A 25,954-nucleotide genomic window follows, 5' to 3' on the forward strand; every position below is an offset into this window, starting at 1 on the left:
TAAATAACTCAGAGAGGGATCAATAAGTATTTGGAATACTTTGTTCAAGAATAGTGACCTTAAACCATCAGAGTTTGATTTATTCTTGATAAGTGCCACTTCCAAAGAGAAACGGATTCACATCGTGTGCTTTTGTTTTGACTGATTTTGACGCAGAAGGCTCAAAGAGTTGTACATGACCTAATTTTAGCTCAGTTTGTCCCTAAACCTTTCTAAAAATACACTGGTTTAGCTGAACGGAGAATTAGAAAACGTGCTAAAAGGACACAGGTCAATAAAATGCAGTGTTGCTGTAAGTTATTGTAACTATATACAGTATAATTTAAGCCCTATTATAAAGTGTTTGATAATTACAGCATGCTTTCTGGTTGTGGCTGGCATCTGTGACAAATCAACTGGATTTTGAGATTCTGGCAAAAACGCTTGTGTTGCTCCACTATTTTCCATTGTGTTGTTGTTTCATCATTGCTGCCTATTGTTCTTAAATGCCTGTCTGTATAGCATGTATTCAATTTACTTAAGATGTTTTACGGCTTACCTTTACAAAACTGTAAAATGATAAATAATATCACAGTTTAATCTACTTGCACACTCATATTCATACCAACACAGAATTTCTTCTTGGATTGATTATAATTCACATTCAGGTCTATTTTGTTCTTTCATTCAGTTCATCAATCTATGAATGAAAAAAACATCCCAAGCCCATGTGTCAACCTACTCTGGCAAGGATGATCTGCAGTTAACATTTGAATTCCGGTGACAACATGACAGCATTCAAAATGAAGTCAGCATGATAGACCCAATATCTGCTAACAAAATATTCGGTATATGCTACTACAAACTTGAAGGAAGAAGAATAGCAAGAAAAGCAGAATATCATATCATGTCCTGATACTGATACTGCAGCAACATGTGCCTAAAATCATGTTTACAATAATAAACAGATAGTAGGCCTTTGAGTCAATATCTCCTTCATAAGTCAAGTAATTTAGAAAAGTAAGTAAGGGAGAATACCCAACATTTGTGTGCAATGGATGGTTCCCATCACAGAATCCATTCAAATCTTTTAATATACACTTGAAAGAATATTTTCCTAATTTTACAATAGCTACCTGCCAAATATTATCCAACCTGACACTTTTATTGGGAGAACTTTCAGCTCTGATTAAAAGGAGGGCGTCCATTAAATCTGCTATAGTTTCTCATTATAATGCCCTTCCTCTCTCTCTCTCTTTTCCTTCTGTTCTCCATTCAGCGACATCACCACATCTCCTCGGTGTTAATCTCAGCCAGTGAGCACATCAGTGTGCCAAAGCATTTCTATTCAAGTGATTGATAGTAAGATTAGAGACAGCTTTTGTCTATGCATGTATTTATCATTTTACAGTATTGTGATCAATGTGATAAAGTGCACTGAGCTTTTAGATGAGGCAAGGCTTGTTTCAGAAGCAGAAACACTCCAAACTGCCAGGAACTGGGGGCCAAATGTATTTCATGTTTGTTTTGTTCTCTTTTTTAAAAAAGACTATACATTTCCATGAGAGTCAGATTAAAATGGATATTTTTTTGTATCCATCTCAGTTTGAAGGTGCTTGATTGTGATGGTGGTTATCTGATTTGAAGATAAAGTTTCTATTCTGGTAAACCAAATAATGTGATATAAGTGGACTTGACAAGACAAATAAAAAAACAAATAATTAAACAACCAAATGCACAACTATTTTTCTTTTTTGTATAATCAGGGGAAATTTCCTTTGTGATGTAAAATGCCCATAATACTGTGAGATCTCATCCCAGTCTCTTCCTTGCATTCTGTTTTGCTCCCAGTAGATGGCATCTGTCACTTAATAACTGAACAACTCTCACCAGCCGCTGACATCCAACTGGAGAGGGTTAAATCATTTTTTCTGACGTCAATAACTGTGTTGATTACATGTTTTCTGCCTTAGGACACTCTGTGATATTGGTTTGCTGGTGGAGTCTGTCCTCTTTCCGCAGGAAAAAATTATTTAAACCAATTTCTTCCATTAACACTAAAATCCCAGTAAAGGTTTTGACTCTGCTCTCTGTTCTAGACTGTTTACATTTACATTTTAGTTGACATTTTTACCCACATCGAACCAGGACCTTCCAGTTACAGGATGATCTGTCTAGCTGCTATGTCACCCTGCTGTCCCATCCTTATACATCAGCGGTCCCATCCATGTCCTCCACAAGTCACCCCAGCACTGGATGTACATGTTGAATTCTTTCCACCTTCCAACCTCTAGAGAGCGCTGCTGAGTTTACGATCCAGTGACGCCCGCCTTAGGTGAGGCAGAGATCAGACAGAAGCAGGAGGAAGCCCAGTGCTCCCACCTCACTGGCCGTTCTATTCATGTATAGAAATATCTTCATGGCTCATTGAGTAACCACACAGTGAGCAGACTCCACAGCAGGTGCTGAGCAAAATGGCCACCTGTAAACATACATTCAGCAGGCCTTTTTTTTATCATGCATAATGCAAAAATGCAAGAGGATTTCATCAGAAACACAAGGTCATAACCTTACCACTCCCTCTGTTACATAATCATAGTAAAACTGTCTTTCATTGTGTCACATCTGCAACATTTTGGAGCTAAAAAAAAAGATCTGGACCATAATAATGCAAAAATAAATAAACGTCAGACATTTGCTGCTTTTTCACACCCGCCATACCCCCTTGACTCTCAACCAAGGACGGGGGTTGGAGCAGGGAATGCCTGCTTGCTTTTGCCAGCAAGGTATTGTGGGTAAGCAGCGGAGAGACACTGCTGATCAATCACAGGCGGGGGAGCTGTGATGTCAGGTTGCCAGGCAACAGAAAGGGAGAACCAGTAGCAGGATCAGCAAAGCTTTTGGTGGTGGCTGCTGGGTGGGGGTAGTCTCAGCTTCTCGTCTCCTTCTCCCTCCAGCCCCCCCCTCCCCCCTCCATCTCTGTCTCTCTGGGTCAGCAGTGCTTGAGCCTGCACTGACTGAATAATATGGAGAAGACATTGAAGACGAAAATAGCGAAATTGATAGTAGAATGAATGAAAATCACATTCAAGTCCTGCACTTATCGATCAGTGAATGGGAACAAAATGTTTCAACTCACTTATCCCAATTAGAAGCATTCCTTCAGTGCATATAACACAAGGATTAACTAGAACTCTGTTGAGTTTCATTGTAAAATTGTAAGGGGAAGATAAAGGTGCTACATGTTGCATTTTAACATCAATAAATCAGAATAACAAACTTTCAAACAGTTACCCCTCGCTGCCATTTGAACCCATATGCTAAGTTGCCTAATGCAGCGTTCATTTTGAGAAACACCAGCACTAACAATACTTCTGGTGTGAGACCAATCTTCTCCACCATGGTCTCATTTGTTTATAGCAATTATTCCAAGCTATCACAATTAATTTGACAATGATATTGTGGAATTGAAATGAATGAATTGAAAAAGTTTAAGATGGCTAAGGGTTATATCCTTTGACAAACTCCAATCATCTCTCTCTCTCCAACCTTCTGATTACTCAAACCACTGGAGGATTTTCAGCCCAACCACCACTCTCTTGGTTTACTTGGCTGGGATCCTAAAAGACAATGCAATCTTTGTTCTGCTGTGAACCAATGGAACAAAAATCATTTCAGTGCATTGAAAAAGTATAGACTACCCTGTTTTGGACATGTAGATATCTGATCTTCATTTCAACAATACTGATCGATAAAGGTAGCCTAATTTACCAAATAACACTGAAAAATCATACTTTGTAGTCATTTTTGCTATTAGAACAAATAAAAATGTTATTTCCTTGGGTGGAAAAAGTTTGTACATCCCTGTATCATCCCATCAAATTACTAAAATGTGAATCAGGAGCACCAAATTATCAGAAGATCATTACAGTAACTTGGAGGGCTTGGGCTTAACCGTACAGGTGTGTGATAACACATCATGCCAGGTCCTCGGAGGAAAGATTGTTGATGCCCATGGGTCTGGGAGGGTTTACAGAGCCATTTCCAAACAAACTGCACTGTCCAGCTGATAATCTACAGGTGGAGAAAAGAGCCCCAGGGTGACATCAAGGATCTACAGGCATCACCTGCAGCTATCAGTGTCAAAGTGCAGGAGTCAACTGTCAGAAAGAGACTGCACAAACTGCAGAAGCCTCTGCTCTCAAAATAGAATATAAATGCATGATTTAAGTTTTCCAGACACCTGTGTGAAGAACAAGACTACTGGACTGCCTTTGAACAGAAGCAGCTTCTACCAGCTGTAAAGCATGGCAGCATTATGGTTTGGGGCTGCTTTGCTGCCTCAGGGCCCGGCTGGCTTGCCAATCACTGAGTCAACCATGAATTCCCCATTGTACCAGAGAATACTTGAGGAGAATGTGACGCCATCTGTCAAAAAGAAGCTGAAGCTGAACTGAAAATGGATCTTGCAGCAGGATAACAATCCGAAACACTCCAAATCCACAAAAGAATGGTTCAGAAAAGAGGAAATGGAGGGTTATTGAATGGCCGAGTAAAAGCCCACATTTAAATCTCATAGAAATTCTATGGAACGACTTGAAGCAGGCAAGAAAGCTCTCAAACATGATGTGAAAAAACTGTGTGAGAGACTGATAGTTACAAGAATCACCTGCAAACGTGTATTTGTCTAAGGGTTATTGAAGCTAGAGGTGTACTATTTTTTTTTCCACACAAAGACATTGCATTTCTATAACTTTTTATTGAATGAATGATTGCAAAGTATAGGTTCCCTTTATGTCAATAGTCTTGAAATGAAGATTTAATATCCATATGTCCAAATATAAGACAAACTTCTCATGGGGTGAACTTACTTTTTCCACAGCATTGCATGTTCTTGGACAGAGTAGGGCTTTATAACCAAAATACCATATGATAATATTGTTCTTAGTTTGACTCTACTATTCCTATTCCAGTGCATGACTCCAGGATACTAATTGAGTTCGAAAAGGTTTAATTTAGACAAATTGAATTTCCTCCATTGAGAATGTCTAATCTTGATACTTAATTAAAGGTAATTAAGACATGAGCTATCTTTATGTTTTATGTGATGTGAGCTTTTGATACTCTGACAAAATGATTAACCGGAATGTAAAACTCACTATTATTGATGTTATCAGCTATCTTGCCCTTTACTTAGAAACCAATATCATTTTAAAGGATATCATCATTTTTTTTTTTTTTTAAAACAGTATTGTAAAAATGTATGACAATATACCTTCTAGTATGGTCTCCTGCCCAGAATCCCAGCTCTCTATATTCAGTATGATACCTCAGGCTGAAAATAGACCATCCTCTCAATAGCCAGGTATCCTGTTTAAATGTCAAAGAATATGCTGAGCCTCTTCCACCGCACACCAGCATTTCCCCAGTAACCTCTCATCTGAGAATGAATGCATCCTGCATGCAAAATACGCTTCCCAAAATAGGTTTTATTTTGGAAATCTAGATTTTGTGTTTTGTTGCCACATCTTTGGTTATAACAAAAATGTCACTTGTCACACATTTTGCAAATTGATACATCGTTAGGTGTAACATGTACTTGAATCACATGAATGATCCTTTCAACCAAAGTTTCCGCCATGTTAAGCAATCATACTTTAGGTTAGATCACAGACCAAAGACCGGATGTCACTGACAGAATAACCATTGAACTATTGAACAAAGAAAAGGCTGGAAAAGAAACTGAGAAAATAAACAAGCATTTACAAAAAATATGTCCTTTATTCTTTTGGCTTTAAAATTATATTACCATATGAGCGGACAGTAGTCACTTCTTGCATGCAGTTCACTAAAACACTACAAGCGCAATGAGAGATGGCTACTGATTGCTTCATGGTTCGTATCTACAGATATGGGGACCATACATGTGTTTCATCATGTGTTACAGTGCAGAATGGAAAACAAGTTCTAGAAAAAATGTAAATCAAATTCGAAGACTGGAAAAATGCACTCATATCTACAGTAAAAATGTTATTTATAATCGGTAGAACGTAAGCAACCTGCAGACCCCAGTTGCACAGAAACACACACACACACTCACATAGAGATAGATAGGCTTGCTTACATTCTCGCTTTTTCTCGTCTCCCTTTCACACACACATACACATAGACATACACAGACACACATGCACACGCTCTTACACACACACACACACACACACACACGCACTTACATGTATTACCGCCACACATGGTATTACATAGCGGTGGGGATAAAAAGTGCTCTTACATCAAATGTAAGTGTGATGCATACTGTGGGCCCAAATAGCTATATTATTTACAAACCAAACCACTACATTTAAAAACACTCGCTTTTCAATTCAAATCAAGAACAACATGAATGCCGTACAAACATTGGTGATATCATAACCTCTAAACGTGATGTGTTATATTGTCGTGTTCTAGTTTCGAGAGCATTTATAAAGATCGACGTTTTCTTTTAGTATACTTCATTATTTAGATATTTTCTTTACAGGAGCTCTGGTAGAATGTGTGTGAGAGAGGGAATGAAGGATGGGGGGAAAGAGAGAGAGAGAGTGATAGAGAGAGAGGGGGGGGCGATGAATGCATTAGAGGAGACACCGCAATATGACAATGGATGAGTGTGAATGAGGTGTGACTGTCACCTTAAATGTGTCTCATTCCATTAGTTGGCATACATTCAGCTTCTCTGTACTTGTATGTTTTTCTGCAACGGGGAGATGACAATCCAGATTTACAATGCAGATTTTAACAATCACTGATGGCATACCGGTGAATACAATGCCATATCCATTGTAGTTCAAAGGGATGCTTGGTGTTTCAACTTTGTCTATGAAGCTAAAGCATTCTGGGACTAAGTTTCAGATGATTATTTCCAGCATCGACTTTATCTGCCCTTGGTGATTTTACAACAGTGAAAGCAATGGACACATTCTCACAGTAACACAAATGAGTAGAAAACATTCTTTCTCATAAAAAAGAAACTTTGTAACCAAAAAAAAAAAACCCAAAAAACAAAAAAAAAAATGCAGAGTACTTGTTAAGTGATACAGCGATTGTTAAATTCAAGACACTGGATTTATAGTAGTAGCAGCAGCACTAGCTACAGACAACTTAACAGTACACTCAAGTGTGTCAGATAGTAACAACAACCAATAGGAAAATCACAAGCGTTTTGCAGAGAGGCTTTTCCATGTTGCCATAGTTCCACTCGCTCTCTGGTAGTGTCTGCTGGATATGGAGCTTGTCACCCACCACTTGTCTTGTGTCCAGATGACCTGTGAAAAGGTCCCATATATTCATATATGTCATAAATCCAAACTGCACTCTCATTTTAGGCTTACCTAGACAGTCAGTCTGGCATAGCATTTGTCATCTCTTAACAACCAACACACAAGCGTACATCTATCTACCCCTCAGAAGCTGTAAACAAATTTCCCTCGTCGATAATGTCTCTGATGCATTTATTTTTTTGTTCCTTTTAACGAGTCTATTTCTTTTTCTCCTTCAAGTCTTTCCCTTTGTTCTCTTTTTCCCTGTTTTCTGTCTCGTATTTGTCCTTGTCCGATTTCGTCACGCTGTTGTAGGAGGGCGGGGAGGCCGTGGAGGGGGTCATGTCCGTTTTGTCCGAGGTGGAGTTCTCGTTGAACTTGCTGATGACCAGCACCTCCTTGTCCGGGTCGCGGAGGCCTTCCCTCAGCCGCTCCTTGTAGAGGGCGGAGGCCTTCTTCATGGCGAGGCGGATCATGTAGCGGCGGAAGGCTCTCTGGATGACCATGGCCGACATGTCCTCCTGCTTGCGGCGCAGGGTGGTGGTGATGGGCTCGTAAGACACCTTAGAGGGATTCGAGGCCATGAAGCGGTCCTCCATCTGCCCGCGCAGCACGTCCATCTCGCCGCCCTCGCCCAGCACTCGCTTGGTGAAGGCGAACAGGATGTCCAGACAGTGGATGCGCTCGCCGCTGACCATGGGCAGGTCCATGGAGATGAGCTGGATCTTGTTCGGCTTGGGCATGCGCAGCGGCGGGTCCAGAGCGTCGGCGAAGTCGGTGAGCTTGTTGTACTCCATGAACTGCGTGGCGTCGGGGTCGAAGCGCTCCCACACCTCGTAGAACATCTCGAAGTCGTCCTCGCTCAGCGGCTCGGCGCTCTCCTCCGTGGCCACGCTGAAGTTCTCCAGGATGACGGCGATGTACATGTTGACCACAATGAGGAAGCAGATGATGATGTAGCTGACGAAGAAGAAGATGCCCACCGATGGGTTGCCGCAGTTGCCCTTGTAGTAGTTGCCCGGGTGTTCCATCTGGCTGTCACAGTCGGGCTCCCTCTTGTTCAGTATGGGCGCCAGCAAGCCGTCCCAACCGGCCGAGGTGGTGATCTGAAACAAACAGATCATACTGTTCCCGAAAGTCTCGAAGTTGAACATGTCGTCGATTCCCGACTCCCGCTTGACGTAGGCAAAGTTGGACATGCCAAAGATGGCGTAGATGAACATAACCAGGAAGAGGAGGAGGCCGATGTTGAACAGGGCAGGAAGCGACATCATCAAGGCAAAGAGAAGCGTCCGGATGCCCTTGGCGCCTTTAATAAGGCGGAGGATGCGGCCTATCCTGGCCAGACGGATCACTCGGAACAGTGTCGGGGATACAAAGTACTTCTCGATAACTTCAGATAAAAACATACCTGCAAAAGCAAAAACAGCAAATTCAGCCGCATTGTTACAATCAAAATTAACAAAATGGAAAGCTCAGGCCCCTCAACGGATGATGTCCTCACCTACAATCGACAGGATCACCACTACAAAGTCAAATACATTCCATCCAATGGTGAAGTAATAGTGGCGGAGGGAGATCATCTTGAGCACACACTCGCCGGTGAAGAGCACGATAAAGACCAGGTTGATCCAGTAGAGGATGTTGTCCATGTCCTCCGTCTGGTCGTCCGTCTCCACCATCATGGTCACCATGTTAAGGCAGATGAGGATCATGATGACGATGTCGAAGGCCTGCTTCGTGATGAAGTCAAACACACAGCCTTGGAATGCATTCTGAGGGTAGAGGATAAAAAAAGGACAGGAGGACATTAGTCATTTTACGCCTCTGTATTCCAACAAAAAGAAATAACAGAGGACAGACTGAGCAAAGACCAGAGTCTGAGCGCATTTCCACTTCCAAACATGGAAATCTTAACCATTGTTCTATCCTCTGGTAAAAATCATCACAAAAGTGCAGTGAAATAAGTCTAATCGCACTAATAATAGCTCTTAATTACAGCCTGGTCAGCAGAACATAAATGGACTATGCAAGCATCATATTATCATAACAAAACAAATTTTCACAACACAAAATAACACTTGAAGCTTGAAAGCCCACTCAGCACACTTTCAGTCACAAATAGTGTGAATTAAGTGTTTCCTACTGCTGGCCGGGGGATTGGTTTTTGTGGTTTCTTGGAGCCCAGCTTCTTCATGGCATTGTAGTATTTCTTCTGCTCCTCTGTCATGAAGATATCCTGACCTCCAAAGTAAAGGGAGCAAAACAAAATCTGGTTATAACCACATACTTTAAACTATATGTATATGTATATGTATGTATATATGTATTTCTCCTTCTGTTGCTGTCTCCTTCTACTGCTCAAAGGCAAAAAAAACCCCCTCATAATTAATAAAATCTCATAGGTAATTTTGGTGATTTTCATGTTTTCACTTGATCTGAAGTTTTAAATATGTTCATTTATAAGTAGAACAGGCTTCATGTATCAAGGCTCCATTACAACCAATCAAACCACATGACAGAAATGTCAAAATGGCTGTCAAATGGCTGTTAAAAAAAAGACCTTTGTTGAAAATACACGGTTTTCTTCCGACATAGGCGCTATACGCTTTCATAAATCAAAGAAAGAAATCCCCCTCATTATAGCATATGAGGCATTTCACCATAAGTCAGTGAGTGGTGCTCAGTGAGTGTGTGATGCGTGTCTGGAGGGAGGACTGGTGTCAACACTGAACGACCATCTGTGTGAAGCTGTGGCTGTGGGGCTGCTGCACCACATCAACTGATCCAGTCACTCAGTCAGTCAAGTCCGACCTGCCAGCACATAGCAAACTACAGTACAAGCCCACCCACCCACAACCCACCCCCACCCCCACCACCCCCCTCTCTGTGTCTCTCTCTACCCCTCCTCCTCTCGCTCTTGGGCGTTGCCAGTCCTACTTGTTAGCGCCTGGTTGAATGGAGGGCGCATTTCCAGACTATATTCTCTGTGACACTGTGATATGTGTGTGTGTGTGTGTGTGGTGCAGGCAGGGTGTTTCTCAGTGACTCATGCACCCTGGGTATTCTCAGAAATCCGTGGCACCAACAGGTTCTCGCCGTGCAACATATAATGATTATTCCCTAGCAAGGCAGTACAGTTCTCTTTTGCCCACAGCTGTGAGTCTGCTTTGGTTCGATCCATGCAACTGCTTTGCATATAAAGGGACTCCAGTATGGTTTTTCCACTGCACATGGCTATGGTTTGGACCCTTTGGTTTTCCATTGCAATTTTGCAAATTGCAAATTGCAATTTTGAATATATGGGTCCAGAATACATATGTATAAATACTGTAACTAATAGTGTCAACATCAACAGCAGACTTGGCGGACCCACTGGAGTTTTGTATTTTGTATCTTTCTTTTGAAATAATCGTGCATCAAAAGGAAAAAGTCGCTATTTTCCCCTGTTGTTCCACTTGTTTACACTAGGTGGGTATTTAAAAATGGCATTTGTAACTGAACGCTTTTCCTATACCCAGACTGTGCTGAACTGTGAACAAAATGTGATGGATAAACATACTGTACCATGGCAGCATGGGTACAGTATGGCACACTACTACAGTGGAAAAAGCATACATATTCTGACTCTAGTAAACAAACTGTTCCTGCTTGCCAAATATGGGTCTATTGTTTAACAATGTTTTTCATTTTTCATTCATGTTTTAGGGTGACCAGTTGAATTCCCAGCAGTCTGGTTATTGATTGCCAAGTCTCTTAGAATAGGAGTGTTTAGCTAGGATAAGTTACGCCTTTCAGTTGATTGTGAATGGTTCAGGCGAGTTATTATCCTAGATCTACATTCCTACTGAGACACTTTATAATTACTATCCAATGCGTGCCTGTAGAGCATATTTGTGTCTAAATTGCCGTCTGACTGAGGGTGAATATTACTAAATGCTACTCATCTTTTTCTTCTGCTGATTGAAGTTGTCGATGATGACACCGATGAAGAGGTTGAGGGTGAAGAAGGAGCCAAAGATGATGAAGATGACAAAGTAGAGGTACATGTACAGGTTCACTTCATACTCAGGCTGGTCCTCCACCTAGAGCAACCACACAAGAGAGAACACACTCACACTGTTACCTGCTTTCCTAACTCAAACATTCATGTATGTCAACCTGCTATGTGAAGTGAAAGAAAAAAGTGAGCTCAAAAGCAGCATTCACATTTAATCAAACTCTTATACATGGAACTGATTATGAGATAATATACAAGAAGACATAAATGCAAAGTGAATGCGGATTTTTCTCCTTCTAAATGCTCATTTACAAATCCCTACGTTAAGCAGAGAGAGACTTACATTGCGCGAGTCCACAGCTGCGTACATGATGTCCATCCAACCCTTAAACGTTGCCTAGGAGCAGATGAGAGAAGACTCAGTCATTCAGTCTCCAGGGATGGAGGAGGGGGAGGCCTTCATCTCAAGTGACAACCTTCATCTGATTTTCTCAACAGTCAAGCACCACCGCTTGGCTCTCATTTAGAGGATTGGAGAGTTATTTTGGTCCAACTTTGACAGATTTTCAAGAGTCATGTGACGCTGTGCGCAGTATACATATGAAATGCAAATCTATGATGATGACTAAGATGCAAGATGCCCAACAGCTCTTAATATCTTCATAAAAAGACCACAGGATTAAAAAAAAATCCCAAACATTAAAATATATCATCTTGCTGCCTTGTGGTCCTTTTACTCTCCACTTAGTCACTCCTCCACAAAATTCCTGTCACTCAGAAAGTATGGCAAGAAGATCTGAAATGGTTTCAGGTCTGGCTGACCCACTTGAAAAGCATGAAAGAGACAACATCATTTGCAAGATTAGCAAAGCCAAAGGGGAATAGGGCAGTCCAATCAGTAATTATGTGCATCACCAACTCTATCCCAAAGGTAGAAGCCGGAGAGACGAGGCTCTAATCTGCTGTATCATAATGACGTAAAGCCTGCAGCTTCTCCAATGACAATGAATAGGAGACTATTAAAGAATAGGAGTCTGAGATTTAACCACTAAGTGAGGACTTTATTGTAGTAGTGCTATCAGTTCCAAATCAGAAAAAACTACCTTTACTTCCAAAAAGTTATTAAAAGGTATTGCCAAGGTCACCTGCTCCATCTTTTGCAATAGTGCTGTGCATCAATATGACATCACAGATAAAGGGGCGGGACAAACTCCTCTTTCTTGTTTCTGGCTATGGGAGATAGTTGTGCTACAACAAGAATGGTAATAAATGCAAGCTTTGACATTTCCACCTTTGCCTTACTGCCTTTATGTCACTTAGGCTACACTCACCACTTGCAACAGAGCCAGATAGCCCGCGCCGACGTTGTCAAAGTTGATCTTGACATTCTTCCAGCGGGCGCTGTCGTTCACCAAGGCCAGGCAGTCGCTCCTGTTGTTGACGACATCGATGGGGAGGATCTCATCGGTGGTTGTGTTGACACAGTGGTAGTACTTCCCTGCGAACAGGTTGACGCCCATGATGCTGAAGATGAGCCAAAAGATGAGGCAGACCAGCAGCACGTTCATGATGGAGGGGATGGCCCCAAGCAGCGCGTTCACCACAACCTGGGGAGGGTGAAGCACACGGCCGAATCAGCATCCTTCTGTTTGGCAACCGCAGATCCTTGTTTGCCAAATTAGAATGGCTTTTGGGTTTTGGATAAGTGGCCATTAACAATCATCTAATCACTTAGCGTTCCTAACTAGGACATCTGGACACCAGATTTGATGGAGCTGTTTAACCAAATGTAAAGCTATGGCTTAGGGAACAAGGGCCAAGGGTGATGTTATTTTACATTTGGGCTGGAATAATTAACAGTGTTCCTATATTATTCAAAACTACATTTAATATGTAATTTTCAGCACACATAAAGCTCTTAACACCATACATATCTACAAAGAATTTAACAACATGACAGTTGGAAGGAAGAAGGTGGATAGGTGTAAAAGTTCACATTTGAGAGGTAAAAAAGCAAAACAGAAAAAAACCTTAGAGAGGCGGGATGAAGTCACAACATTTTGTTTGACTGTAAATGAAAAAAGACACACAACAAAGAAAAAAATTACAGGTCAAAGGCACCACACAAGCAACGTCAGAAAACAATGCTGAGAACAGCTATATACAGTACATAATCCATTGACACAATGTGAAGAAAGTCATGCAGATAGAAGAAGTATAGTTCTGAATCGCAAGGAAAAAGATAAATCTAGAGCTAGGAATAAGCATGCATTCTAACAGTCAGCCCCCTACAGAGCTAAGGCCCTTTCAAAACATATTTTGTTGTTTTTGTCTGCAACAAGATGTCACAGTTGACATCAAAAATTAACGAACAAGAATCTGCTACTCTAAAAATGGAAAACATGAATTATTTTGTGGCATTTTCCCTCCAACACTCCAAAGCTGAGGACAAGAGGGCACTAAGAAACTGTCTCTCTAGCTTTACAGAGAGAGGTAAAATAAAAATAATACGACTAGAAAAGTACATCTCCATGAGAAAATGCGTGGGCTAGCTGAAAGCAGCTGGAAGTGTGCTTGCTTCAGCATGAAAGGTTATAAAATTGAATTCAGTAGAAGGCGTTCTTTTAAAAGTGTTTACAATTTGACCATCCAATGTGACAATTCATGTATTTGAGTGGGACAAATTTAAGAATAAAAGTTAGATACAGAAACAGAGTTAGAAACAGAGTCTCTAATTGAAAGTATATAGAAGTAAGTTACAGTTTAAGGTTTTGGAGAGAATAAAAATGAACAGTAGGAATAGCATGAGTGTGCCTGCTTTCAGCTTGCCCGCTAATAATAATAATTAGAATACAAGGTGTTGTTTGGCTGTTTTTGCAGCTGCCCTTACCCTCATGCCCTCAAACCGTGACAGGGCCCTCAGGGGCCGCAGGGCTCGCAGCGTCCGCAGAGATTTAATAGCGCTCAGCTCAGAGTAGCCCAGAGCGTTGGCTACCAGGCTGACCAAGGACACCTGACAGAAGACAGTGACAGAGGCAAAAGGTGAGGCATGAAAAAGGTTGCCAGTGTTTGAACAAGATGGCTACAACAGATATATTCACAATTAATAATTAGCCAATCATCTCAGATTGGAAGCTCTATTTTTATGTTGTTATTAATGTATGCATCGAGCCACCAAGGCAGATTCCTGAAACATGAATACATACAGCTAACTTGATACATACATCTACAATGAGAAAGTCGAGCCAGCACCAGGCGTTGGTGAAGTACTTGACAAAGCCGTAGGCGACCCACTTCAGCAGCATCTCCAGGATGAAGACGTAAGTGAAGACCTTGTCTGCGTACTCCAGCACTGTTTTGACGGTCCTCCTCTGCTCTATGTAAATGTCCTCGAATGCCTGCACAGAGTCCCACAGAGAATGAAGACTGCTGGTGGAAGTAGTGAGGTGTGGATTATGTAATTGTGCAAAGAAAGTCAGAAGTTAAAGGAAGTCGGTGGTTAAAATTTGCACCAGTCACCAGCTAGTGTAAATGTTGGCTGTGGCCACAACACTGTATTGGTAAATGAAAAGGTATATAAATAATGAAATCTAGTTGGTGATTACCTTAGAGAAAGGCAACACCGCAAAGCAACATACATCTAATTTGGCAAGTCCTTAGGCAAACATAGGAGTGTCAATGCAGGTAACTACTGTATGGCTGAAAGCAGGAATGCCACTGTTGAAAGTGTAATGGACCACATTTTCAACCACATTTAACGGAATTCACACTTCAGCTATTCTTGTATAAACCACATTACAAAGCTGAGGACATTTTGCAAAGGAGGCAAGAATGAGCTGCCACCGCGAGTCAAGCAGCTTCGGAGTCTCCGGTGGGGCTGCAGAGGGACTGGCAGTGACTGGTGATGGATCTGCCGATATTGCGCAGCCATGCCCACAGAGAGTGAGAGTATAAACTGTAACAAATGGGATCAACACAGATTTTGCTGGAATCCACAGCTGACACTGAAGAACAGGGATCATTTTCTGTTACTCAGCAACAAAGTTTCAATGCGGAAATGACCACAGAGTTTAGAAACATCCCTCTGCACCAGCAGGATAAACTGGCAAATGACCGACTAGTGTAGTGACTGGACCAAGAGGGCAAATGACTGACAGTCAGACTGTAGTCTGGTAAATGCAGATACACACACACACACACACACACACACACACACACACACACACACACACACACACACACACACACACACACACACACACACACACACACACTCACCAGGGCTCCACTGCTGAGCAGGATCATGAATATGATGAAGGACTCAAACCAGTTGTGTTCCACTATGACAAAGCAGGTTTTCCTAAGCGTCCACCAGCTCTTCCACCTGCCCTCCTCCACGTTGACCTGGCAGCACTGGAACCTGCGCACACAGCCTGGAGGCACAGGGAAATGTGAGAGAGGAAACAGAAACAGAGAGACAGAGGGAGGCAGAGGCAGAGACAGGAATTAATATAGAAACCCTGGGTCCATGTTGACTGGAGGTGATTGTATGATTAGATCAAAACAAACCCTTTCTACCTGTTTTCCCTAGCTCAATTTTCATAACCTGGCACTTCTCTATTCTCTGTCATACATGATCATTATAACATTATAACATTATAACATCTATTGTCTGGGCTCTGTGGGTCTGACTATTGTTTACTCCTTGTTATTGGTTGCTTGTAATTTTGCCAATCTAGGAAATGAAGCTTATTCTGCTGTTGCACTGCAGTGTACGTTGCTCTGGATAAAGGTGCCAGCTAAATGCTTATAATGTGAATGTAAATAACAACTTGTCCAGGAAACCCACTAGGCCAGAAGTAATATTGGAAACAATGTAAATAAGCTTCACACTTTTTCTTTTATTGTACCAGTCTTTAACGTTCCACTTGGTCCTCTATTCCTTTTCTACATCCTTAAATGCTACGCCATGAGCCTCCTGCCTCCTCCACAATTTTTCATTTATTTATTCCACCTCCTGAAGAGGCATTTCCAAATTCAAAATTGTGGCGGAGGTGTGTCAGACACAATGTCATGTTACATTACAAACCGAGAGAATCTCATAGACTCCTTTTATTTCTGTCCTACTGAGCATTTGTATTCACTGTCGTTTTAGTGTTGAGTTTAACAGAGCGGTGCTAAGTGCGAGCAGTTAATCCGATTTTCTTTACGTCTTGAAAGGTACTGCGGAAACATTTTGTCTCCCACTTCTCACTGTCTATCCCCCTTTTCCTTCCTATCATCCTCTCTGCCTATCACCCTCGCATCCCTCTCACCCTCGGTGAAGCAAGCCTCTGGGTCCAGCGACTCTTCAGGCTCCAGCTCCACTGACTCGCCCCCATCTCCTGGGGGCCGAATATCCACTGTGCTCCCCTCCGAAGAGCTGAGGTGCTGGGGCTCCACATCTAGCTTCTGCATGGAACGAGGAGGAGGAAGAGGACGGAAGACAAAGTTAGACTGAAATGCCTGAAACCACAGAAGTTCAGTCATTACAGGAGCCAACCTTCTGAGCTGGTTATTATTGTCATTCTCCATTCACATGTACTCCAGTGCCACCACTGTAAATACCTTAGTCTGGAGACTAGGCACTGTAATAGCTCACAGAGTTGGGCTCTTTAAAGTCATTGTGATTGTAATCATCGTCATAGATTTCATCATCACATGCAGCATCGATCAAATGTACCTACAGGCTTTGATATTAGTTTGATCTGGTAGCTCAAATCAGATTATGTGGCAACACATGGCATGGGGAGGTTGGCCTTACGGAAATGCACTGTGGGTACGTTTGATGTGACCTCAGTTTGAGGAAGAGTGCATGCAGTATTCCAGTGCATTATCAATCCAAGCCTGAAATAGTACCAAGCAGAACGTGTGCTGAAGTATTTTCATGTCCACTGAAAAATGACCCAAGATCAATTCAAGTTGTCTAGAAATTATCCCATTTCCAAAATTGCTTTTATAAAATTTCCCCACCCTCAAACCTATAACCCACCCACCAAAAAACTGCTGAACATTTTCCGCAATGACATGAAAACACGTTATTTCCATTCCTTGAAAGCAGTGTACAAGCTTCTTCTGTTTGTGTTGAAGTAGACGGGTAACCACATTAGCTTACCAGCAAAAACCAGTACTGTGCACTGTTTATAAGACAGCATGTGGTCTGGCGTTTTGTTCCCGTGTGTAAAAGATGTTGAATTAGCACTCATGCATACCCAGAAAACATACAGGACTAAGTGTGGTACTCAATGATTCTCATCAGTCTTCTCAACGATACGCAAAACACATGGTTATGACAAGTGTTGCTTCTGTGCGTTGAGCTTGTTTTAATCTGTCTCCCTGCCAACAACAGAATTTTGAACCCTGACATCAATCATAACTCATCTGAAATCCTAAAATGAAGTGATCTTCTTTTTTTGCAGTTGTGTACATTGCAACATCATCTGCATAGAGTCAAACTTTTGTCTACAGTTTGGTATTGTGAAGCTTCCTGTCTGTTTTACCTTGGGCAAACATGGTGTTGTGTGGCCTCATGTCTGAAGCAGATCTGTCTGGTGTGTGGAGTACAGGAACATGTCATCCTAGACAGTGCAGCAGCTCTGATTGCCGTGGGACCCAGCTAATACGGCATGGGAATGATGGAAGCATGCTGCTCGCAAGTACATACTTTTCTCGGAAGGTGTTTCCCTCCCGCTTGCTTTCTTTCTCTCCCTCACTACGTGACCAATTTTACCTCTTCTGGATACGGACCATACACAGATTGAGGCTAGTCCTCTTAACCTACCCTGCTTTTATCATTATTATAATTTTTATCTGATTTTGTTAGCAAGTTTCACCATAGTGATATAAGATAGGTGATGCACCAGCTTAGATGCAGTGGCCCAAAGTGGATAACACAGGCACGTAAAAACATAGGCTAAGGCCTACTCATCCACACTTAATGTGTAGTAGTTTTGGCATCTTTAATGAGGATCTTGAGTTTCTCCATAACATGTAACATTATCAGGTTTTAATTTTGTAACTCGACTCACATTTGAAGAAAAAAATGAAATTATATTGAAATTTTAGAATAGTGCCACACTGATTTAATATAATTTGCCATGCGTTATCTATTTTGCCACCCTGCAAAAATCAGAGCTGATTCATTACCTTACGGAAAAACTACTGGCCCGATTTTCATGAAAGGAAGAACCCATTAAATTTTGGAGCAGATCCGGATCCGACTCACAAACAAGCAATAATAGCATGAACCTTGGCGGAGGTCTGTGCTGTCCAAGTGCCCTTCTAGTTTGTCTTTTGAAAATATCTCCATGGAAATTGTTCTGTAATGAATCTTTCATCATTCCACTATTACTCAAGTATCACAGAAAAGGTACAAGTATGTGATGTGTGTATGCATGGGCTATGAACCAGACAAATGAATTTTGTCAAACTACAGCAAAATTCATTCCTCCATTCCATCTCTCTCTTTTTCCTCATTCTCCTCCACCTCCACCTCTCTTCCTTCATTCTCAAGCTCTGAGTGTTGGATGCCAATCAAGTCCCAAAACCAATTCAAAACCAAGCAATGAAATCAAAAGCAAAGAACATGTTAGATGAGTTTGTCTATCAATGGAAAAGGTGGTGTCGCTCATTCCTAATGGTTTGTAACTGCAATACAGCCTGATGCTTGAAGATAGATTATGAAGGGGGGGAGGGGTAAAGGGAAAACTCAAAGATTACAGCATTGAGTGTGCTGCTGTAGGGGGAGGGAGGGGGAATATAAAGCAAGGGGTGGGAGGGGGGGTCGGAGGGCGGACCAGGCAAAGAACGAAAATGGGCAATCCATTGAAAGTATGAGAAAAACATGTTGTTTGTCTGTAAATGGCATAGGCAGTCCTCATGGTTAGTGCTATGGTACAATAAAGTGGTCTTACAATTCTCCTCTCATTGAAAACCTTGAGAGCGTCTGTGACACAGCTGCAATAACAAACGGGGGGTTAAACAAAGTAAGTCATACACACCAAAAGCCAGCATACAACCTAATGTCTGCTTTCATTCGTCAGCCACAAGGCACAGTGGGGGAACAGGTTAGCCACAGACAACAGAAACTACAATCTAGATATCTTGCAAAGTATATTCCTCAGGCAATACAGAGGGGTGCTATTTCTGCATAAATCAGTGTGCGGCCTCCTCATAGACCGGCAATGAACATTTATGTTGACACTCACTCCCCTGCTCTCCCTGACACACACAATAAATGCATGGCTAGTTTTTAATATCTCTTATTTTATTCTATGAAACCAATAGGCAGCAGGTGGAAAACATTCAAAGATCTGTTAACTAGACAATAAAATTTAGGGATTGGCCAAAAAATTCCCCCACCCCCTGGCTACAGGGTGTGAAGATCAGCAGTGACGCGAGGCAGCATTGCCCGATCCATATTTGGAGCATGTGGTGTCATGGCTAGAAATAGACTCCTGGGTTGTTTTGAATCGGAGGGAATTGGCACCACGCCCACAGTGGCAGGTTGGCATCACCGGGGAGCGCGTTCCCGAAGCTTTGTCAGCCTGGCAACACTTACAGCAAACCTGGCTTTTGCTCTGGAAGAATATGAATTTGAATATGAATATGAAATCATTATCTCTAAGATTTTCTTGAATAATGTGTGCAAAATGATAACATATTTGATTTTGTAGTGTGTTAATTGTTTTGTTTAAATTAGTTGATGGTATAGAGTTGTTCATTTTGGTTCTGGCTTACACTGGCAATTCATTATGATACACTATTACTCAGCAATATCTGGAGCTACCTTTAGATTACCTCCATAAATATCAATAGTTTGTTGTTTCATTCGTGTTATTTTAATGCAGGACATTTACATGGGCATACACTTCACTTCACCCAAAGGCTGGAACGCTGAATTAAGCAATATCTTCAACAGGTGTGTGTAATAGTGAAGAGCATTTGCTGGTCTGTCTGTTAAGTCAACCATGTAACACTGCAGACTGACACACTGACACACACGCAGTCTAATGAGTACATCTAGAAACTGAACCTGCTACATAGGCCGAAGGCAAATTTGAGTCATTATTTGTCATGGCTGTTTATTGTTTTGCTGCCAAGGGCTTTAGAACAGGGAAAAAAACTACAGAAGATTCCCTCAATAGCATAGCATGACGCATAGTGTACAAATGAGTCAGCAGATATGGTATTTTCAAACTGCCTGACTGTCTGAAAAGGCTTAAGAAGGCCAGCTTTACTTGCAGATTTTCTTGACATATTCATACATTGACCGTAGACTGACACTGGATGGTGGCCCTAATCAAATTTAAAAAGCTGTGTGACTCAAGTGATTTCCTTCTAAATGACAGAGGAGTGAGTCATCTGATCAAATTCTTTTGTCTTACCTCCTTGCTGCCTTCCACATCCGACGAGTCACTGCTGAAATCCTCCGTGTTAAGGTTCTCAAAGTCTGACTCGCCCACAGCGATGGGCACCGTTACTGTCAGGCTTGGGTTATGAATGAATGACATGTAGTCGCATTCTTCCATGGAGTACTTTCCTGTGCTGTCCCCACCAACACCAACACCAACCCCAACCACCAGCCCTCCTCCTGGCCGCCCATTGCCCTCCTTCAGGTACACCCCACTGGGGTCTTTGGTGATCTCCACTGAGGTGTGGTTGGAGATGCAGTTGCCTTTGCCATTGCTGTGCAGCTCATCCAGGGGTTTGCTCTCCTCAGCCAGACCAGAGCCTTTAGTGCCCCCACCAAAACACAGGCTCTGGAGGAACTGCCGCACCATGGACTTGACAAAAGCGATGCCCCGCTGGATCCGGCCCACTGCGATCTGCAGGTTGTTCATCTCGCTGTCATCGTCAGTTGCCGCCAGGTTGTCGGCGCTGAATGAGCTCAGAAGGAGAGCCAGGAACAGGTTCAGAACCTGGGCAAAAATGGACATCAGGGAGGGCAAGTGAATTCAGCTTGACTTCAACCACTTACCAATAAAAACTGTTAACCAATTAAAACTAATTATGGAAAGGAAATAAAGAGAAAGAACCCCCTACCACCAGGTTTCCAATGACCATGACCATCATGAAGACGATGAGGCACATGCTCTGTCCTGCCACCTCCATGCAGTCCCACATGGTCTCGATCCACTCTCCACACAGCACCCGGAACACGATGAGGAAGGAGTGGAAGAAGTCGTGCATGTGCCAGCGTGGCAACTGGCAATCATCTGCAATCTTACACACACACTCCTTGTAGCTCTTGCCAAACAGCTGCATGCCCACCACGGCGAAGATGAAGACGATGATGGCCAGCACCAGAGTCAAGTTCCCCAGAGCGCCCACTGAGTTCCCGATGATCTTGATCAGCATGTTCAAAGTGGGCCATGATTTGGCCAGTTTGAAAACCCTCAGCTGTTTTGAGAAGAAAATCAAAAGGAGTGTGTAATCTTCTGGATCTGCACGGCTCAAAAACCTATGATTGGCTTTAAATATTTATTGAACAAAACAAAGCTATCTCTGTTCTGGAATGTATTATTTATTTTGACTGTGATAAAGTCATAAACTTACATAAAGTGGTATAAAACTGCCTCCAAAAAAATATGTATTATTTTAAACAGTTTTCATTCCTAAATTGCACACTTTCTTACCTTAAAGTAGACCTAAATTTTGAGTTACAGTGGGTCAAGAATGTGTTAAAAAGCTTTTTGTACATCCACAAACTAAGCTAAGCTAAGAATCTATGTGGATATAACCTTAAACTTAAAAAATCATGGATCAGGGTCTCAAAGAGTCTAGCAGCACAGCAACAGTGAGAGTGAGCTTACCAGGTGATCTGGTCAAAAAAAACAAAAAACAAACAGTGACCTACAGGCCTTAACAACTATCAGTGAGGTCTTTCATACATTCCACAACAGCTCCCCTCCATTAATAAAATGAACGCTATTGAGAAAGCTATTCCAGCATGACATCTTAACTTCTGATCATTTACAGAGGGGAATTGATGTAATACATGGCTATTGCAGTAAGATATAGCAAGATTGCCAGTACACTTACCAATCTAAAGGACCTAAGCACAGACAGGCCTTCTACGTTGGCCAAGCCAAGCTCCATCAGACTCAGACTGACAATGATGCCGTCAAAGATGTTCCAGCCCTCCTGGAAGTAGTAGTAGGGATCCAGGGCGATGATCTTGAAGCACATCTCTGCTGTGAAGATGCCTGTGAACACCTAATGACAAAAAGGATCAGAACACCAGTTTAACACCTGTATTAGAGATATTTCACAACTGATGACAGTCAAAATGTTTTTGATCAGTCAGTGTTTAGCACAGTGTTTCACACAATACTTACCAGGTTTCCGACTGAGAGGACATTATCAAACTCTTTGGTCATGGGATAGTGCTCCATGGCCATGAAAAGGGTGTTGAGGACGATGCAGATTGTGATGGCAAGATCCACAAATGGGTCCATGACCACCATGTTGACGACCTCTTTGATCTTCAGCCAGGTGGGACAGCAGTCCCAGATCAGATAGGTGTTGGCAAATTTATACCAGCAGGGGGGGCACTTCTGTCTTGACTCTTCAAGCTCTGGAAAAGGTGAAATGAGCAACATTTCGTTATCATGGGATGCAGAGACATTTGTGCAAGATATATATATGCTATCCTTCCAGCTCGTACTGCTCTCCTGATTTTAAATGATAGGACTAGTGCCAGAAGGTTTTCAGTGACACTTTATCTGACGCTATCTGAATTGGACTGAGGAAGAAAATCCCACCTATCTCCTACAAGTAGGTTAAAACAAACACATATAATTTGAAGTACTATTCACCCCATGTCTGGAGGTAACATACGGCCTGACACTGACCTTCCATGGTGTTGGTGAGGATACTGGCCACACTCATGGCTCTTTGCCTGGCCCCTGGTTCATCTAAATAATCCATGGATGGCTGGTGGGAACCTGAACGCCGTTTCTTCAGCTCAGTATCTGTAGTTGTCCCCTAAAAAAACAAAAATGAAGTATTAGGGTCAAGATACACAAGCGACATTTTGCGCAAAGGAAGAGGAGTGAGAGATGGGGCAACTATTTTAAGCAAATTTATCAATATTTATGACATCCAAAAAAAATTCGGATCACCACAAGAGACATTTATTTCCTTTACTTTCGATGGTTACCTAAGGAATGGTATGTGGTGTTACAATAAAGAACGATGCAGAATGGCTGTTCCTGACATTTTTTTTTCTGTCCAGTGGTGGTGCAGAGATTATGTGTTGCATACATAAACAATTTATCCCCCAATCATTTTGCCTCAATCTATTGACTCCATCGTGCATCTCACGTCTACAGTGACAGCTAGGCATTCACCCACACAAGGCAAATGCCCCAACTCATTAAAAGACACGGACCACTTCCATTCACATGATTTTTCTGCCTGATGTGGTTATTCTGAACTGTGCATTCTTATTTTACAACTAGTGATTAATGATCCAACGCTATCTACAACTCAACTGACTGAGGATCTGATGTTTTATCTACTCACTTGGGGGATGATTATTGCGTACGCAGATCTCAGTTGTATACAAATTAGGTGGAAGCACACACATCATGAAGATAAGGAAGTTTCTTATTCAAGGTAATTATATATCTACGAAAGAGATTAGGGCCACATGTGAAAAATGTATTTGAGTTCTGAAATTAATCTCAGAATTCTGACTTTATTCTCAGAATTCTGAGATTCATCTCAGAACTCAAATACATTTTTCACGTGGCCCTAATCCTCTTCCATATATATCTCACCTGGAGAAAAATGGATATTTTCATCAAAATTTTTTGATGATGTACAACTTTCCTACCACTTACTAGGACTCAGTTATTTATCGACGACACCCGAACTAAGTGACAGGCATGAATCAAGGGGTATAAACTTGGAGGAGGTCTGTGAAACCGTTAAGTCACCTCAGGCAGGAGGAGACCTACAGGGGAGGTTGGTACGGACGTTCCACCGACCAGCGACACCACGCCGTTGCAGTCCACGGCGCAGTGCATCTTGCCGTTGGCGGGCAGCATGACCCGCGGCGCCCCGAGGCTCGTCTGGCTGACGGCGCTGCAGCGGCGCTCGAGGCGGCGCGGCACGAACAGCGAGCCGCGGCGGCTGTCGCTCTCCTCGAAGGTGCTGTGCTCGTCGTCGGCGAAGTCGTTCTCCGAGCCCACGTCGCGCGCCCGGCCGCGGAAGCTGAACAGGCTGGCGCGGCTGTTCCTCCGCGGGGAGAAGAGCGAACCCCGGATGCTGAGGAGAGACTGAGAGAGAAGGAGAGTGAGTGAAAGAGAGAGTGAGAGAGAGAGGGAGGGGGGGGTTAGAGGGTTGAGGGAGGTAGAGCCCTGGATACCTGGAGAACACATTGTCAATAATGTGATGATGTCTGTTCTCAATGATTTGCAAAGTTCTTTATGAGGGTTTGACAGATATGGGATTTTGAAGGTCGATATCCATACCGATATTTTTAGACTGGAGTTGCTGATATTCAGTGGTAGGGGAACTCATAATGGTAGGGGGAAACAATTAAATGAATAAATAAAATATGCAAAGAAAATAAAATTTAATTGGGGGTTTTACAGACTGTTTTATGGAATTGTGGTCACGGAGGAACCTCCATCATAACGACAGTGGATGGCCGATGTCCGATATTTAGTAATAATATCTGATCGGTATAGCCTTATTCTGTAAATCTTCATTCCTCAGGTAGCGATAATCCTGCTTTGCCTGTGAATCATTTACCTGGTTGGGCGAGGAGCATCTCTTCTCATAGGAAAGCCGGTTGGCGTCGATGGAGAAGCGGAAGCTGGACCGCTTGATGCTGTCCTCGGACTCAGACTTGTGGAACTTGTCGCGGCCCCCCCTCTCCTCCTCCTCCTCCCTCTGCTTCCTCTTCTTCCTCCGGTTGCGTCGCTCTTTGGCACTTTTGGAGCTGAGCTTAGACGTCCCTGAGGAGGACTCGGAGGTGGGGCCCCCTCTCCCGCTGTACTCTCCACTCTCCGTGGCTGCTGCCGCGGCAACCTGCCAGCCAATGGGAGCACAAACACAGTTGTCATGGCGACCAGAGCCCGTCTCGGAGGCTCTTGCGGACTAGAGCGGAGGAGAGAGCCTGGCAGCCGAGAGCAGCAGCAGCAACTTCTAAAAATGGAGGCCAGAATGTTTTCATATAAACTGAAACGGAATTGTGTCTGAAAATGTTTGCATTTGTAAAAATCCTCCATGAGGAAAAAGAAAAAATGATGCAAATAGTGAGTTAGGTAACAGCCCAATGGCTTTTTTTAATATATATAATATGACGACACACAATCTTTAAGATTGGATCCCTATTAGAAAGAACATATTTTGTGACAAGCCAAGCAACATTCATCAAATCACTGCACACAAAATGCAGCATTTCCCCCATCAGAGTCACAGTCTCAGCCTTGTATGTTGATGTTGGTGAGAGAGAGAGAGAGAGAGAGAGAGAGAGAGAGAGTCTGCATCATCCCTCAAGGAAGCCAATATCACTTTCTACTGAGTGCAGAAACAGATGCACTGTTTCAAACTTGGTATTAGCCTCGTTTCCATAGAAATTCTGCTGCTATTGGAAAGCTAGGCTGGG

At 42.5% G+C, this 25,954-nt stretch overlaps 1 protein-coding gene across 9 annotated transcripts in view; it reads right to left on the minus strand.

Moving 5' to 3' along the window:
* Positions 1 to 7,510: 7,510 nt before the first annotated feature.
* The window catches only part of scn1lab (sodium channel, voltage-gated, type I like, alpha b), a 28,028-nt gene continuing 9,584 nt past the window's right edge, over positions 7,511 to 25,954 (minus strand). For 3 of the 9 annotated variants that reach the window (XM_071540011.1, XM_071540010.1, XM_071540012.1), the window contains exons 11-27: positions 25,096 to 25,374; positions 24,276 to 24,617; positions 23,187 to 23,319; positions 22,671 to 22,909; positions 22,375 to 22,548; positions 21,376 to 21,732; positions 20,718 to 21,251; positions 16,608 to 16,728; positions 15,571 to 15,725; positions 14,517 to 14,690; positions 14,183 to 14,305; positions 12,624 to 12,899; positions 11,636 to 11,689; positions 11,240 to 11,377; positions 9,439 to 9,543; positions 8,797 to 9,067; positions 7,511 to 8,703 (exon numbers count right to left, since the gene is read on the minus strand). In XM_071540011.1, the coding sequence (XP_071396112.1) occupies positions 7,511 to 8,703; positions 8,797 to 9,067; positions 9,439 to 9,543; positions 11,240 to 11,377; positions 11,636 to 11,689; positions 12,624 to 12,899; positions 14,183 to 14,305; positions 14,517 to 14,690; positions 15,571 to 15,725; positions 16,608 to 16,728; positions 20,718 to 21,251; positions 21,376 to 21,732; positions 22,375 to 22,548; positions 22,671 to 22,909; positions 23,187 to 23,319; positions 24,276 to 24,617; positions 25,096 to 25,374 (4,668 nt within the window). Of the gene's footprint in view, positions 8,704 to 8,796; positions 9,068 to 9,438; positions 9,544 to 11,239; positions 11,378 to 11,635; positions 11,690 to 12,623; positions 12,900 to 14,182; positions 14,306 to 14,516; positions 14,691 to 15,570; positions 15,726 to 16,607; positions 16,744 to 20,717; positions 21,252 to 21,375; positions 21,733 to 22,374; positions 22,549 to 22,670; positions 22,910 to 23,186; positions 23,320 to 24,275; positions 24,618 to 25,095; positions 25,375 to 25,954 lie in introns of all 9 variants that reach the window. The other 6 variants (XM_071540015.1, XM_071540009.1, XM_071540016.1 and 3 more) reach the window with 3 other exon arrangements.

This window comes from Centroberyx affinis, unplaced genomic scaffold (assembly GCF_046629955.1).
Source record: "Centroberyx affinis isolate AG114_WGS23_722 - 3 ecotype Tasmania unplaced genomic scaffold, CSIRO-AGI_Caff_v1 ptg003550l_1, whole genome shotgun sequence".
Lineage (NCBI taxonomy): Eukaryota > Metazoa > Chordata > Actinopteri > Beryciformes > Berycidae > Centroberyx > Centroberyx affinis.